Below are 15,166 nucleotides of genomic sequence, written 5' to 3' on the forward strand. Positions count from 1 at the left end.
TTTTTATCAGTATTCAGAAATCAAACAACTTTTTACAATGAAACTGGTAATTTGTAAAGAAAACTGAACAGTAAAGCAGTAAAAACATTTTTTATGTAATGTGCTCTATTCTGACAAAAATAGACTGTATACCATTTCACTGAAGCAAGGAATTGATATCCAGGAAACAAGTATAGCATAGAACAGTGATTCTTAACCATAGGGCCATGGCCCAAAGTTGGGCCTTCAGCGCCCCCTTGTGGGCCGCAAAAATCTTTCAGTTTTGCACCTGTGGGCCGCAAGGGCCGTGGGACTGCGTGCAGCTTCCGACCATGTGGTGGCGGTAATGCATCACTCGGTTGTTTAAAAAGCGCCAATACAGAGAGAATTAGACTGTCTACTTCGCAGCAAAAATCAATAGTATGAACCTGCAGGGTCGGAGGCAGCATTCTCAGGACAGCACTCTCAGGACCCTAGGTTTTTGTGACAGTGCCACTGCAGGGTTGGAGGCTTCTAAAAACACTTCATCCGTTAGCTAAAAGTTAGCTCACAGTAGTAAAAGGTGAGAGCTAGCGGACTTTTACATCGGATTACCCTTCTTGCAAAAATGGATACGTTTTTAAAAAAAAAAAAATTAAGACAAACGTCCTGCCGACACCCCCACCCAAAAGACAAAGTTTTTGCGGAAATACAATCTCGACTTCATTAAATACGGTTTCGTAAATGAAGGAACAGAGGCAGTGCCAAAAGCCCAGTGTGTGGAGTGTGGGCTAATGCTGTCCAACGAAGCTCTCAAGCCCTCAAAACTACAGCGGCATCTAGAGACCAAGCACCCGATGCTCGTGGGAAAGCCGGTGGAATATTTTAGGAGGAAGGAAATTGGGCTGCAGATGCAGAAAAGTCTGTCGTGTCACTGACAAGCAACTCTAAATGTGCATTGAAAGCCAGCTACCTCGTAGCCAGACGTGTGGCACAGAGTAAGAAAGCATTCACCATAGCGGAGGAGTTGGTTCTGCCTGCCGCTGTTGATATGTGCCGTGAGCTAATTGGAGAGGCCGCCGCAAAAAAGCTGCTGAGTGCTGACCATCCCACTCTCTAACGAGACTGTGAGTCATCGTATCGCGGACATGGCCTCAGACATACAGCATCAACTTACAGAAAGAATAAAAAGTAGCCCTTTTTTTTCTTTGCAATTAGACGAGTCCACGGATGTCACGAATGCTGCACTGCTGCTAGTTTTTGTTCGCTATCGCTGGGACAATAGTTTGCACGAAGACATACTGTTTTGTGGAGAGCTACCAAAACGAACTACGGCTCAGGAATGTCTCCGCTGCATGGATAACTACTTCACTGAGAACGGCCTGGACTGGCAGAACTGTGTCGGGGTGTGCAGTGATGGTGCAGCATCAATGACTGGCAAGCATCATGGTGTCATTACACAGATACTTGATCGTGCACCAGAAGCTAAATGGACACACTGTTTTCTCCACCGTGAAAGCCTTGCAGCAAAACAGATGTCACCAGATCTCCACCAGGTGATGGATGTAAGTGTGAAAACCATAAACTTTATTAAAAGCAATGCTGTGAACTCCAGATGTTTTGCTAAGCTTTGTGAGGACATAGAAACAGATCATGTCCAGCTGCTATATCACAGTGAAGTAAGATGGCTCTCAAGAGGACTGGTCCTCAACCGTTTGTTTGAACTGAGGAATGAGGTGTTCTCTTTTCTCACTGAGAAAAAATCTCATCTTGCACATTACTATGCTGACACAATGTTCACAGCAAAACTTGCCTACCTCTGTGAGATTTTTTCACTACTGAACCAACTCAACACCTCACTTCAAGGAAGAAACAGCAACAAATTTTGTGTTGCAGACAAAGTTGAAGCTTTCAAGATGAAACTTGCTTTGTGGACCAAGAGGGCCCAGGAAAAGAGGATGGACATGTTTCCACTTTTGTCTGACATTTTGGAAAACTCCCCTCAGGGGAAGATCAGTGACTCAGTCTCCCAGCACCTCTCCCAACTGGCAGCGAAATTTGGTGACTACTTTCCTGAGGATCCCAGAGAGGGAAACATGTGGATTTTGGACCCATTTTCATTGGATTCCACTGTAAATGATGTTGCTTTGCCCTCACACCTGGAATCCCAGCTTCTGGAAGTTTCTACTGACAGCACTTTAAAGGTATACTATGCAACCGGGGTTGATTTTCCAGCGAGGCTCCCCCCAGAGGGTGAAAGTAAAAGTGCACTGTCATAAAGATGCTCAGCTGTTCTGGTTTCTCCATCAAGCCAGGCGCGGTTGTTTTGAGCTTAGCAGACAGGCGAACGCAACGAAAAGTCGAAAAAACGGCAGTACAAACAATGACTAACACAGTGAAAGTATGAACATCAGGCTTCCCGCAGCGCTATCTTGGCGAGGCGGCCGCCGCGGTAGGATCTCATCAACATTAAAAAAAATAAAATAATAATAATAATAATAAAACTCGATATGCTTGCATGTTTACTTGATGTTAACACGCGGTTCTTTGTTGTTGCTTTCGTGCGTGCATATAGTGAATGGCAGGGCAAAAACACATGGAGTTCTCGCCGTAAAGCAAGACCGACTCTCGCGGTCTTGCACCAGACTTCTGAGTCTGTGGGTGCCCACCAGGGCGGCCGAGAAAACCTTTGTTCGACCTGAAATGACTCATTTAATCATCCAAAACGGTATGGAACACATTAATTAACTGAAAAATGTTGCATAGTATGCCTTTAAAGCTGCAGTGGGGCAAACTGGACCTGGGCTCCTTCTGGATTGCTGTCTCAAAGGAGTACCCATGTGTTGCACTGAGGGCTGTGAAACTCCTTCTCGCATTCACAACTACGTACCTGTGTAAATCAGGATTCTCCATTGTGGCCACAACTAAGACCAAAGCCTGAAACAGACTCAGAGCAACTCTGGAGGCTACTCAGAGTGAGCCTTTCTCCCATTCCACCCAGACTGGATCTGATTATGTCTCAGAGGCAGGCCCAAGTGTCTCATTAAGAGGTGAAGATAAAAGGGAGTTGTATTATTGTTGTTAATTGTTGTTATTATTTGTGTCATTGTTCATTTGTCACAGATATAAAGATTCTTCTGGTTCTGCCATGCAAAAATGGAGACTGCTGAAGCAATTTTACAATGGCTTTGCAGATTATAAGGGTATGGTTTCATTAGCACTTTAATTTCATTTAGTTTATTTATATTTATAGATTTATATTATTTGAATGCATTTATTTTATCACCCCCTTTTTATTGATTTAATGATTTTATATATATATAATTTATTTTATTAATTTAAAGTAAAAATCCTACTATTGGTCTCTTTTGAATTGATCCTTGAAATTTTTTCTTATCACAGCTTGATTTGGTCCATGCATTATCAGCCTGTTCGGTGTCTTGATGTATGTGTGCAGGTTTATGTAAAGGTTTAATAAAAGTTTTTGTGATGATCCCCTTTTATCATGTCATTTTATTAGACAATTTTTTTGCTTGTTAAACAATAAGTGGATTTGGTTTATTATTGAATACAAATCAAACTGAACAGTGTTAATAATTAATGGGCCCCGGGCCACTTTGTACTATAAAAATTGGGCCTCAAGGTCGAAAAGGTTAAGAACCCCTGGCATAGAATACTTTCCCTGGTGCATTATCAGAACCAGTGCTGACTAGGAATGATGTGAATAATTTATTTCATTTCCAGATGTTAATTGAGAAATAAGTTGGGGACAATCTCTGACTGTTCTCTTTTTGTTAAAGCTTGAAAGCTTAGGTTTTCTTTTAATTAGTGAGAAATACTATTTTCCATCCTCACAAAATAAAAACTTTGGAAGAACTTCACCAGCAAACAACATTTATGGATCAGAAATCATCATATAACAAGGTCAACCTGTGATTTAAGAAATTGTGAATTGTTATGTTTATTAATCTGGTGGCTGGAAACAATCAACATGTCCATGCCCCTACTTACACATACCTTTGAAGATTTCTCCTACAGAATTTTCAACATGATGGACAAAAAGGTTGAAAAAACTCTAAAAACAGGTCTGTCAAATTTGACAGACATGGCTTTGTCTGACTATGACTCAAAATTAAAACCGCACTATCCAGCAAGGACCCAGAATGCAGACACATATTTTCTGTTTCTGAAAAGTTTGTTAAGCAGAGGTGTTCAGTGTTGTTATGCCATGATAGTGATCTCAGATTGAATCCTGAACAGTGGATGATTCAACAAAGAAAGTCCACTCCTTCTGCAAAGGATAAGGGGGGGCCAGGAGAAGCCTTCCTCTCCCCCTCTCTCGCTCGTCCCTTCTTCTCGGCAGGAGGTCAGCTGTGACCACCTCCTTACAGATAAAAGACACAGCACACCTCTGCCCTCTTCTCTTCGCTCTCTTCTCTTCGTCTCCAAGCTGCTGAGACACACACCTCCAAAACCCTCTCAGGACCAGCGCTCAAGGAGAGGGGGGAGCCATGTGACTGAAGGCCTCCCGGAACCATCGATGGGGCCTGGAAGAGGCCGCGAGCAGAAGGGAATGAGCCTTTCTGAAACTCAGTTCCTCCCTGGCACAGGGAGAAACTGCCAGCCGATTCAAAGATAAGTCTCTCACTTCTGCTTAAAACAGATGCCGAAGTGAAGGAATCCGTCTATGCCAGCTTTGTTCTGCTTTCTCAGCGCACCACAGACGGAGCTGGTTCCAGACAACGCAGAGCTGAAAAGCCAGCACAGAAGCAACGTTCCCATGCCGAGGAGAGATCTGCTTAATTTGTGACTGCAACCGGGGTCAGAGTCTGCCTGGAGGACCAGGCCTCCGACCCGACCACGCCGTTAGCCACATGCTGCTGCAAGGCTAACGCTAGCCTGCCAAGAGCCAAGCGCTAGCCGCTAGCGCTAGTGAACAACTTCCCTCCTTCAACGCTCCTCCCGTGAATGGCCAAAACGGGACCGAACTGACACTAAACAAAGGACAGAGGTTTGGGCAGCGGGCTGAGTGTGAAGTAAAAGGTTTATTGGGAAATGTTTGTAAACCGTGGGTTTAGAACAAAGGGCTAACCGGTAGTTTGCGCTAGCCAAACATGCTATTAGCCTTGCTAACATTCGGTTTCGGACCCCTAAAAAGGAGTCCGTTTTTAAAGCGTAAAGCGTAACTGTTCTGCTCTGCCATCCTCCGATGGTGTTATAAGCCTTATTCCCGCATCAATATGGTATATTAATGCCGGTTTTCAAGGCAATTTCGGCAACATTATGTTGTAACCTCTTAGCCACCGAGTTGCCACAGCGACCCATGCGCCCGGAGGGAGAATCGCATTAACAAACTCTGTCATAAGGGTTTAAATGATTTTACAGGACAAACCGGTCCTCAGAATATTATTTTAACAAATAATGTTTTGTTCAACTTGGGCTTTGCATTGTGAATGGATTGAAATACATGGCAGATGTTTTTTTTAACTCCATTCCATGTTCTTGTTAATCAAATCTACAGTGAACCAGGATTCACTGAAGTATTCTGATTATGATCAACCACTTTTGTTTGTCTTTTGTTTGTTTTGCATGTAAATAGTTCCTTAGCTTAGCTTCTTTTTTATCTTCATTTTGCTTAGTAGTTTAGTTAAGGATTTATTAATCGAAATATTGTGTTAATTCAGGTAAACAGCATTACATAGTGATGTTCTCTGGATGTTCATTTTATTTCTGTTATTAAATTCTTGAACTTGAAAGAAGCTGTCACTCCTTTATTTTATGTGTGTGCAGGTTTTGCTGTTAAAAGATCGCTAGTGCTCGAATTCATCCCTTTCAACCGTTGTCTTGATATCAGCTTAAGAGCTGATCATCACCAGACAATACTTAACAGACAGAGAGTTATTTATGAAGCATTAAATAACTTTTAACAGTGTATAACTGCACAACTGTGTCTACCTGTGTCTGTGGAACCTTCTGGCTTGGTGACTGCAAACCCAGTTCTGTAATGAATGGTGTGGGACTGAACCCGATAATCATCCGAAACAGAAATTCATTTGAAGGGATTTATTGAGGGAATGATGAACAGAAAAAGGATCCAAAAAAAAGGCAGACATCCAAAAACAACTGACGGGAACAGGCGAACAAAATGGGCAGGATAAACAGAAACAGGTTAATCAAAAACAGACTTAAGGTGTCAGGGCTCTTACCGAGGCAGAGTGCAGACAACGAGGAACAGAGCATGGGCATGTAAATGTGACGACCCGACAACTAACTGAGTTGGGAGTGAGGCTTAAATAGACGGATAACAGGTGAGCGGAATTGAAACTAATTAACCAGAGGTGGAAGCAATACAGAACCGACAGGAGCTGTCCAAGGACAACAATGAGGACAAAGTGCAGAACTAATACAGAAAACAGATAACAAAATAATGAACCGGCTAAACAGGACTCACGAACCTAGAACACAAATAACCCAAGAGGCAGGAAAATAACACTAACCAAATAATAACCCAAAACAGAACATTACAAGTTCAACAGTTCCTCCAGAAGGAGAAGGAATTAAGGCCTTGTACACATGTAGCCTGGTCTTTATAAAGTCAATATCTCGCTCACATTGTTTTCAAAAATATTATTGTTCACACAGGATAACTTTCAGAAAGGTTTTCATCCATACAAAAAAAATCACCACTGAGTGCTGTTTTAACCCCTTAAGACCGCCCATACCGGCACCAGTATGGTACCGGTACCGGTTTAAAGAGCTGTAGGTAATAATATACTGTCCTGTAATCAGAGGGTTTAGCATCCAACCCGCTGCTGTAGCACGAAGCTAGCGTTACTTTCACTGTTGGCTGGATAATCTAAAAAGTGTTTTATGAAGTGGTAGTATTGTTTATACCTTTCCAATACAACTGTTTTATGGTATTTTGCTCTTTTTGGAGAGCTGTAGGTAACAATGTATTGTGTTGTGATTAACTTCACCCCTCCTTCCTCCTTCCACTCCAGCAGCACAATTACTTCCTTGTATGAAGTGTCTATATCATTTATACTTTACCAAAACAACTGCTGTTTTATACCATTGTTGTTTTGTGTTGTTTTGCTATTTTGTAGTAGTAAGAAATAAATTGTCTCATAATCAGAAAGTTTAGTTACTACCCCTCTCCCCCTGCTTCTGCAGACCAAAGGAAGATTTACCTATACTGTATGTTGGATGATCTAAAAGCATTTTATGAAGTGATTATAATATTTAAACTTTTCCAATACACTGTTTTACAACACTTATTTTGTTGTTTTGGGGTTCTTTGGAGAACAGTAGGAAATAATGTATCATCTTATTATCTGAAAACTTGGCAGTGACCTAACCTATCTCTATGCTATTACAGCAAAGAGGAAGCAGGACCATCTGGCACAGAAAGGACGGTGCATCCAACCACTTCCAAATGAGGCCTCCTCTTCTTCTTCAAGTTGAGAGTCTATTCTGCACACCATTATGGTTACAAAATAAATATGTCATTACATGATTAGCATTGCAATCATATGCTTATCAGTGAGAATGCTATACAGCAAGTTCCTTCAGGTATTGATTATTATTCCGTACGTTTTTCGGCATCTAACTACTCCTGCATACTTCAACCGATTTAAACAATTCTGTATCAAAACGTTCAGCTCGTTCACGAAATTACTGCTATGTCTTTTGGTAATTATAACTTTTATAATATTTAAAATATTTAACTTTTTGTGAGTTTTTTGCTCTCATTGAAATTGAATGGAGAATCCTTCAAATTTCTCAGCTTTTTGACAGCATACTGCTTCAGCTTACTTTCAGCTAGAAACGCCATTCAACTTGTAAAATGTTCAAATAACCTTCAGCTATCTTCAGGTACTTCAGCTTTTTCATAAAATTCAGAAAAATGAATGCGTTGCCATGGTTTCTAGGGAGTTCACTTAGAGTGGCCACTGTAGATTTTCCAATAAATGTTTCTTCTTCCAACAACTTCTTCTCACTCACTCAATTTTCACTCAATGCACATAAATTATACATCAAAATGTAGGATTTTTTTCTGGATTCAGAAAATGTAACCATAATTGGTGTGGGATTTATAGCTTTTTTTGCAAATCACCCCAGAGCGGCAAAAATCCCAAACGCTCTCCATTGATTTTCTATGGAGGTGCGGTAAAAAATCACACCTGACATTCCCAAACGACACGTGTTTTCGCATCGTCGCTACTCCTAAACCGTTTTATGTACAGGCATGACACTTTCACACGTTCATGTCCAGACCCTTCTGGCGCTCACAAAAAAGGAATTTTGTCGATAAATGTTCCGGTTTTGCTGCAGGAACAATTTGTTCGGGAGTAGCGTTTTTGGAAAATGCTAAAACAGGATCAGACTTCAATCCCCCCAAATAAGACACTTTTCTATATCGTCACTACTCCTAAACCGTTTCATGTACAGGCATGAGACTTTCACACATGAATGTCCAGACCCTTCTGGCACTCACAAAAAAGGAATTTTGTCAATAACTGTTATGGTTTTGTCGAAGGAACAATTTGTTTGGGAGTAGCGAATGTGCAAAATCCTGAAAACGTTTTGGACCTGCATCCTTCCAAATGATGCACTTTTTTACATCGTCGCCATGCCTACACCGATTTTTGTACAAACATAAAAATGAGCACCACAGTCCTCAAGAGCCTGCTAATACTCACGCTGAAAGAATTATTTTGATATCTCTTATACTTTTTCAGCTGGAGCAATTTGTTCGGGACTCTTTTTAGAGTATTTTTGAATTTTCTTCAATATTCCCCTTCATTTCATGATTTTTTGCGCCTACATTAAAATATTTCAAGCAAAAAACGATAGTTTGTCTTGTTCCCCCATCCGTTACAAAATAAACGCAGAAAAAATTACGTCTCTAGCCCCAATGGTTGAGGAAATATCCAGAGTTGTTTGAGGCAAAGTGATCCCATTTAATTCCAATGGGAGCTCTTCTGACCATAAGTCTGTGCCTGCAGTAGACGGACACCAGCAGGCGTGAGTGAATATTCATGACAACAGAACTCTGCTGGCCAGAGGTTACTGCAGGTCAGGGACTGTCACGTTCTGTTCTGGTTTATGTTTATTATTTGGTTAAGTAGCTCTTTCCGCCTTTGGGTTTATTTCCGTTTTGGATTCTAGTTTAGCCCCTTTATTGTGTTAGTTATCTGGTCCCTGTTTTTGCTCTGTTTTTACTTCTGTGCTTGGTTTGTTTGGTTTTGTCTTAGGTTTATTTTCTAGTTTCCTGTCTGCTCCCTTAATCACTTCCACCTGTCCTTGATTAGTTTCCCTCCGCTCACCTGTCTAGTTCCCTGCTCCCTGTCGGTTTGTCTCTTGTCTTCCATTCAGTTGTTGCCTCAGTTCTGGTCCCGTTCGGTAAGAACCATCAGCACTTTGATCCTGTCTGTTGTTAACCTGTCCTGTCTGTTATTGCCCAGTTCTGTTCGCTGTCAGTTTGATGTCCGGATGTCTGCCTAAGTTCAGTTGGATTCTGTTCACCCATCTGTTTCATCTAATAAACACCATAAAACGCATGGAGACCGTGTTTGGTTGAATACCGGATTCATCCCCACTCTGATCATCACAGGGACAGGCTCCCTATTGCTTAGAATGGCACCTTTTGACGCCCACTGCAGGGGCTGTGATGAACGTAGGAATCTGAACAGTCACTTCCTCTAAATATTTTTTAAATTTTCCAGTGATTATCAGGCATGTGTCAATTTTCTGTCACTTTTTGGATTTCACATAGTTACTACTACTACTACTACTGCTACTACCACTACTACAACTGCTACTACTACTACTACTACTAATGCTACTACTACTGCTACTACTACTACCACTACTACTGCTACTATTACTTCTGATACTACTGCTACTACTACTGATATTACTACTACTACTACTACTGATACTACTACTACTACTACTACTGATACAACTACTACTACAACTACTACTACAACTCATACTACTACTACTACTTGTCAGGATTCTCTGTGCTGCTCTACTCTAACTCTATTCCTCAGGTGTGTCTGGTTGGCTGAGGAGGCGTGGCCCACACCTGCAGCTCGTTGCAGGCGGCTTCCTCTGGCTTCTTAAGCAGAGCGCTGACAGATGGAAGACGCCAGAGCCTTAACCAGTCGTGGTACGACGTGGCCTCTGTCCCTACTCTCGGAAACCAGCTTGTGAGTTTTTGCTCTTCGTTTTTGACTAATTTTTGGATCTCTGTTTTGCCTCAGATTTTGGTGCTTGGATGCACTCACCCGTCTTGACGTCTCGTTCCGAAGAAACAGACCAGCAGAACCGCCTGCTCAGATTTTGCTCTGGCGCTCCCCTCATACTTCCTGGATGTTACCCAGCGAGGCCTGAGTTCCCCTCTCCCGGTTTCTGCTGGTTCTGCATTCACTCTGGTCAATCCATCTGTCAACCGTTGCCGACGAGGTTCGCTCAGGATCCCTCGCCAGTTACATCAGCCGTCCTCAGCCACCAGCCGCCTAACTCCAGCTGAGTAGAATCATAGAGTACTCCCGACGCTACTTCTTCCCGGTTAGGTCCGCCCAGCTAAATGGTAAGCAGCGCACTTCTAGCAATTCCCCTGGTTCTACTTCCAGAGTTTCTTACTTCCTCTTTCTTACAGACTCGCCAGCCTTGACGTTCTGACCCAGCCGACTCACCCGTAGTTCCGTCCATAGATCTGTCTGTTTCCTAAAATAAACATCTTAAAACTGTGCATTGCCTCCCGATCGTATCTGCATGTGGGCTCGTCACCTGAAAACCATGACACTACTACTGATACAACTACTACTACTGATACTACTACTATTACTATTGATACTACAACTACTACTACTACTACCACTACTATTACTGATACGTCTACTACTACCACTACTAGTACTGATACTACTACTACTACTACTACTACTACTACTGCTACTACCACTACCACTACTACTACTACTACAGCTACTACTACTACTACTACTTTTGATACTACTGTTACTACTACTACTACTACTGATACTACTACTACTACTACTACTAGTGATACAACTACTACTGCAACTACTACTACTACTGATACTGCTAGTGATACTACTACTGCTACTACTACTACCGCTACCACTACTACTACTACTACTGCTATTACTACTACTTCTGATACTACTACTACTACTGCTACTACTACCACTACTACTACTACTACTTCTACAGCTACTACTACTACTACTACAAATTCTTTCAAATTCTTGTTATTGTTCAAATTATTCAAGTTGTTCAAATGGTTCAAATTCTTCAAATTTTTCATTTTTTTCAAATTTTTCAAATACTTCAAATTCTTCAAATCTTTCTAGTACATCAAAATCCTTCAGATTCTTCTGATACAACTGATATTACCACTACTACTACTACTACTACAACCGATACTACTACTACTACTGATACTACTACTGATACTACTACTACTGATACTACTACTAGTGATAGTACTACTACTACTGGTAGTACTGCTACTAATACTAATGTTCAAAAGTCCTTCAACTATCTTAAACTAGTTCAGTTTTTCATAACATTATTCTAATCCTTCAGCTGTTTTTCATTACTATTGATAGTCCTGCTGATACTACTACTACTACTGATACTATTACTACAAATACTAACTTTCAAATATCCTTCAACTATCTTCAACTAGTTCAGATTTTTTATAACATTTTTCTAATCCTTCAGGTGTTTTTCATGGTAAAATTGGTTCTTTTTTTCATTTCAGCTAGTTTTTTTTCTCTTCTTCAAAGATCTTCTGCCTCTTTTCCTCAATCATTCTGCAGATTAGCATTCTCACTTGCTGTTACACAGGAACAGCTTTTATTAGTTATTATTATTATTCCGTCGGTGTCTAACTACTCCCACATACTTAAACAGATTTCAACAATTTTGGTGTCAAAACGTTCAGCTCATTCCTGCTTTATCTCATCATTATTCTAACTTTTATACTTTTTAAAATATTTGTACTTTTTGTGTGTATTTTGGCTCCCATTGAAATTAATACAAAATTCCTTCAAAATTTTCAAATTTTTCATATTCCTTTAAATTCTTCTAATTGTTCAAATGTTTCAAATGGTTCAAATTTTTAAAATTTTTCAAACTTCAAATTTTTCAAATTTTTTCAAAATGTTCAAATACTTCAAATTCCTTCAAATTCTTCAGATACAACTGATATTACTACTACTACTACTACTACTACTACTACTGATACTACTTCTACTACTACTACTACTACTACTACTACTAATGATACTACTGCTGCTACTGCCACTACTACTGATTCTACAAGAACTACTACTGATACTACTACTATTACTACTACTAATACAACTACTACTAGTAGTAGTACTACTGATACTACTACTACTACTACTACTACTACTAATTTCTTCAAATTCTTCAAATTTTTCATATTCCTTCAAATTCCTTCTTATTGTTCAAATTGTTCAAAATGTTAAAATGGGTTAAATTCTTCAAATTTTTTCAAAAATTTCAAATACTTCAAATTCTTCAAATCTTTCGAATTCTTCGAATTTCTTCAAATTATTCTGATACAACTGATATTACTACTACTACTACTACTACTACTACTGATACTACTACTACTAATGATACTACTGCTGCTACTGCTACTACTACTGCTACTACTACTACTACTACTAATGATACTATTGCTGCTACTACTACTGATACTACAACAACTACTTCTGATACTACCACTAATACTACTACAAATACAACTACTAGTAGTAGTAGTACTACTGATACTACTACTACTACTACTTCTACAACAAATTCCTTCAAATTCCTTCAAATTCTTTAAAAACTGATACTACTACTACTACTACTACTACTACTACTACTACTACTAATACTAATACTGATACTACTAGTACTACCACTACTGATACTACTACTACTACTACTACTACTACTGATACTACTACTACTACAAATTTTCTCCCTGTACACCACTGTTCCATTTATTAAAATTTTTAAAATTCTTCAATGTTTTTCTGCTATTTCTTCTCTTCTGCATGGATCTTCTGCATCTTCTCCACAAATCATTCTACAGATTAGCATTCTCACTCGCTGTTACGCAGGAACAGCTTTTTCTAGTTATAATTCAGTGTCAGATGCAACTTTAGTTTTAGCCTGCCATTTAGACAAACACTGTCAAATCTAATCTTCAAAATATGTATTTGTTTCCGCAGTGACAACAGTACAACCACTCACTTAGTTGTTCCTTCAGCCCGTCTTAAAACCATGGGGAGCAGAGCTTTTTCACGTTCCCGCCCACACTCTGGAATTCTTTCCCCCCCCTGACATCTGCAATACCGAGTCTTTACCCGTGTTCAAATCAAAACTCAAAACCCACATGTTCAAGATTGCCTTTTCATTATGATTTTATATTACTTTCCTCTGTGTAATTTGTGTTGTTTCTTTTAATTATGACGACTGCTTTTACCACTTATTGTTTTTACATGTACAGTGACCTTGAGTGTTTTGAAAGGCGCTTGAAATAAAATGTATTATTATTATTATTACAACAGAAGATGAGTATCAGCCCCCTCATCTTCTGCCCATCGGCTACGGACTTCTCCAAGCCCTGTGAAGCGCATGGTTGCCTCTGCCCCAAGAAAAAAAAAAACAGCAGTTCAACCAGACCAATCCTTAGGCGGGCGATTCAAGCTACCCCTCCGCCAATTGATGACAGCGGTGACATGTGGCACTCTCCAGGTGAACCAGACAATGAGCCACAGATACTTAAATTCTTTAAGGGAAAGTTTTTGGAAAATTTTGTTGCACACTTGTTTACACAGTTATTACTGATAGCTTTTTATTGCACATTTATTTACACATTTTATTGATAGCTACTTATAGAAAGGTTTTTCATAGTCTTGTTTAATTGATAATTTAGTTTTTCTAATGTTGTTTATTAGGTTTTTTTAATTGCTAAGTATTTTTTCAATAAAATTGTTGTTCGTGCACAGCATATCAATAAAATGAAGAGAAAATGAGCTGAAATGTATCCTTTCGTCTCAATGGTTCATTTTGATGAAAGAGGGAGTAAATCTTAGGAACAAATACTTTGTCATGTGCAAAATGAGTCCCACAATGGAAATCAGTATTTTAATCTAATCAAGTTCTCTTTTATGAGGTGTAAAACACATTTGGCACAGTTTTGGCCTATTTTGGCACAACTGTGCCAAAATCACAGGTCCTGATTTTCGTCCTGGGCACGCTGCCCACTAAAACCTTTGTGGAACAAATATGCTTCAACTGATTCAGTCCAGATTTGTTGCAGTTATAGTCAAGATGTGGATCTATAAATTCTGAGGCTTCTCCTAAAATTTTAAAGGGGGTTTCATGATGGTTTGCTGAGTTTATTTTGGAAAAAGGATTAGGCAAGGATTGAAATGTTTTAATTTTTCTTTTTTTAATCACTTATAAATCATACATGGTGACATTTGCAATAGTGGTTCCACCTGAAAAATGTTCTTTGATGCCTTTGTGTCACACAAATATTAACTTTTACATTTACACTTTATAACTTTGGAGCTGTACTTGATTTATTTTAGATATCTAATTTTGGGTGAAAATTGGTCCTAAAACCCTCTGGGTTTAAGGGGTTAAACATGCTAAATGCACAAGGAGCGGTGTAAATCAAATCTAAAATCTCAACCTGTCAGAATCTTTCAAAACAATGGTGATGTTGAATGGCATTGTGCCTTCATATTGGGATGGAGAGTTGGTGTGAAACAGCTAACCTCCAAGCGCTCTTTCTCCTTTGCACCTCTGTGTATATGAACAGATGGGCTTGTAAAAACAAACAACTGAAAAGCATCTGAACAAACTGTAATGAAGTGTCAATACCAAGTTGAAGACAGGAAATGCTGTGTGGTTCGTGGGGTAAGTTCAGTTGAAAATAAATGACCGTTGATTTCATAGCAGTGAATTTGTCAAGTTTAACATTGATTAGACACATATTGTAAAAGGTCAATCAGAACACCAACGTAAAAATCAGCTCCTTTCTGATAGCATTTGTTATTCCTTATGGCCTGCATGGCACCAAGCCCATCTGCAGCTTGCCAATTTCTTAAAAACAACTTCTTGGTTGAATTAATTATTT

At 39.6% G+C, this 15,166-nt stretch overlaps 2 protein-coding genes across 3 annotated transcripts in view; one reads left to right on the forward strand and one right to left on the reverse strand.

Moving 5' to 3' along the window:
• The window catches only part of LOC105917636 (glutamate receptor ionotropic, kainate 2), a 1,028,886-nt gene that overhangs the window by 954,160 nt on the left and 59,560 nt on the right, over positions 1-15,166 (reverse strand). The window lies entirely within an intron of this gene.
• Positions 112-3,156, forward strand: LOC110368185 (SCAN domain-containing protein 3). The gene is made up of 2 exons (XM_036128586.1): positions 112-2,162; positions 2,738-3,156. Exons 1-2 carry the CDS (start codon positions 1,107-1,109, stop codon positions 2,897-2,899), a joined length of 1,218 nt encoding a protein of 405 aa, XP_035984479.1. The 5' UTR covers positions 112-1,106; the 3' UTR covers positions 2,900-3,156.

Source organism: Fundulus heteroclitus, chromosome 3 (genome assembly GCF_011125445.2).
Source record: "Fundulus heteroclitus isolate FHET01 chromosome 3, MU-UCD_Fhet_4.1, whole genome shotgun sequence".
Taxonomy (NCBI): domain Eukaryota; kingdom Metazoa; phylum Chordata; class Actinopteri; order Cyprinodontiformes; family Fundulidae; genus Fundulus; species Fundulus heteroclitus.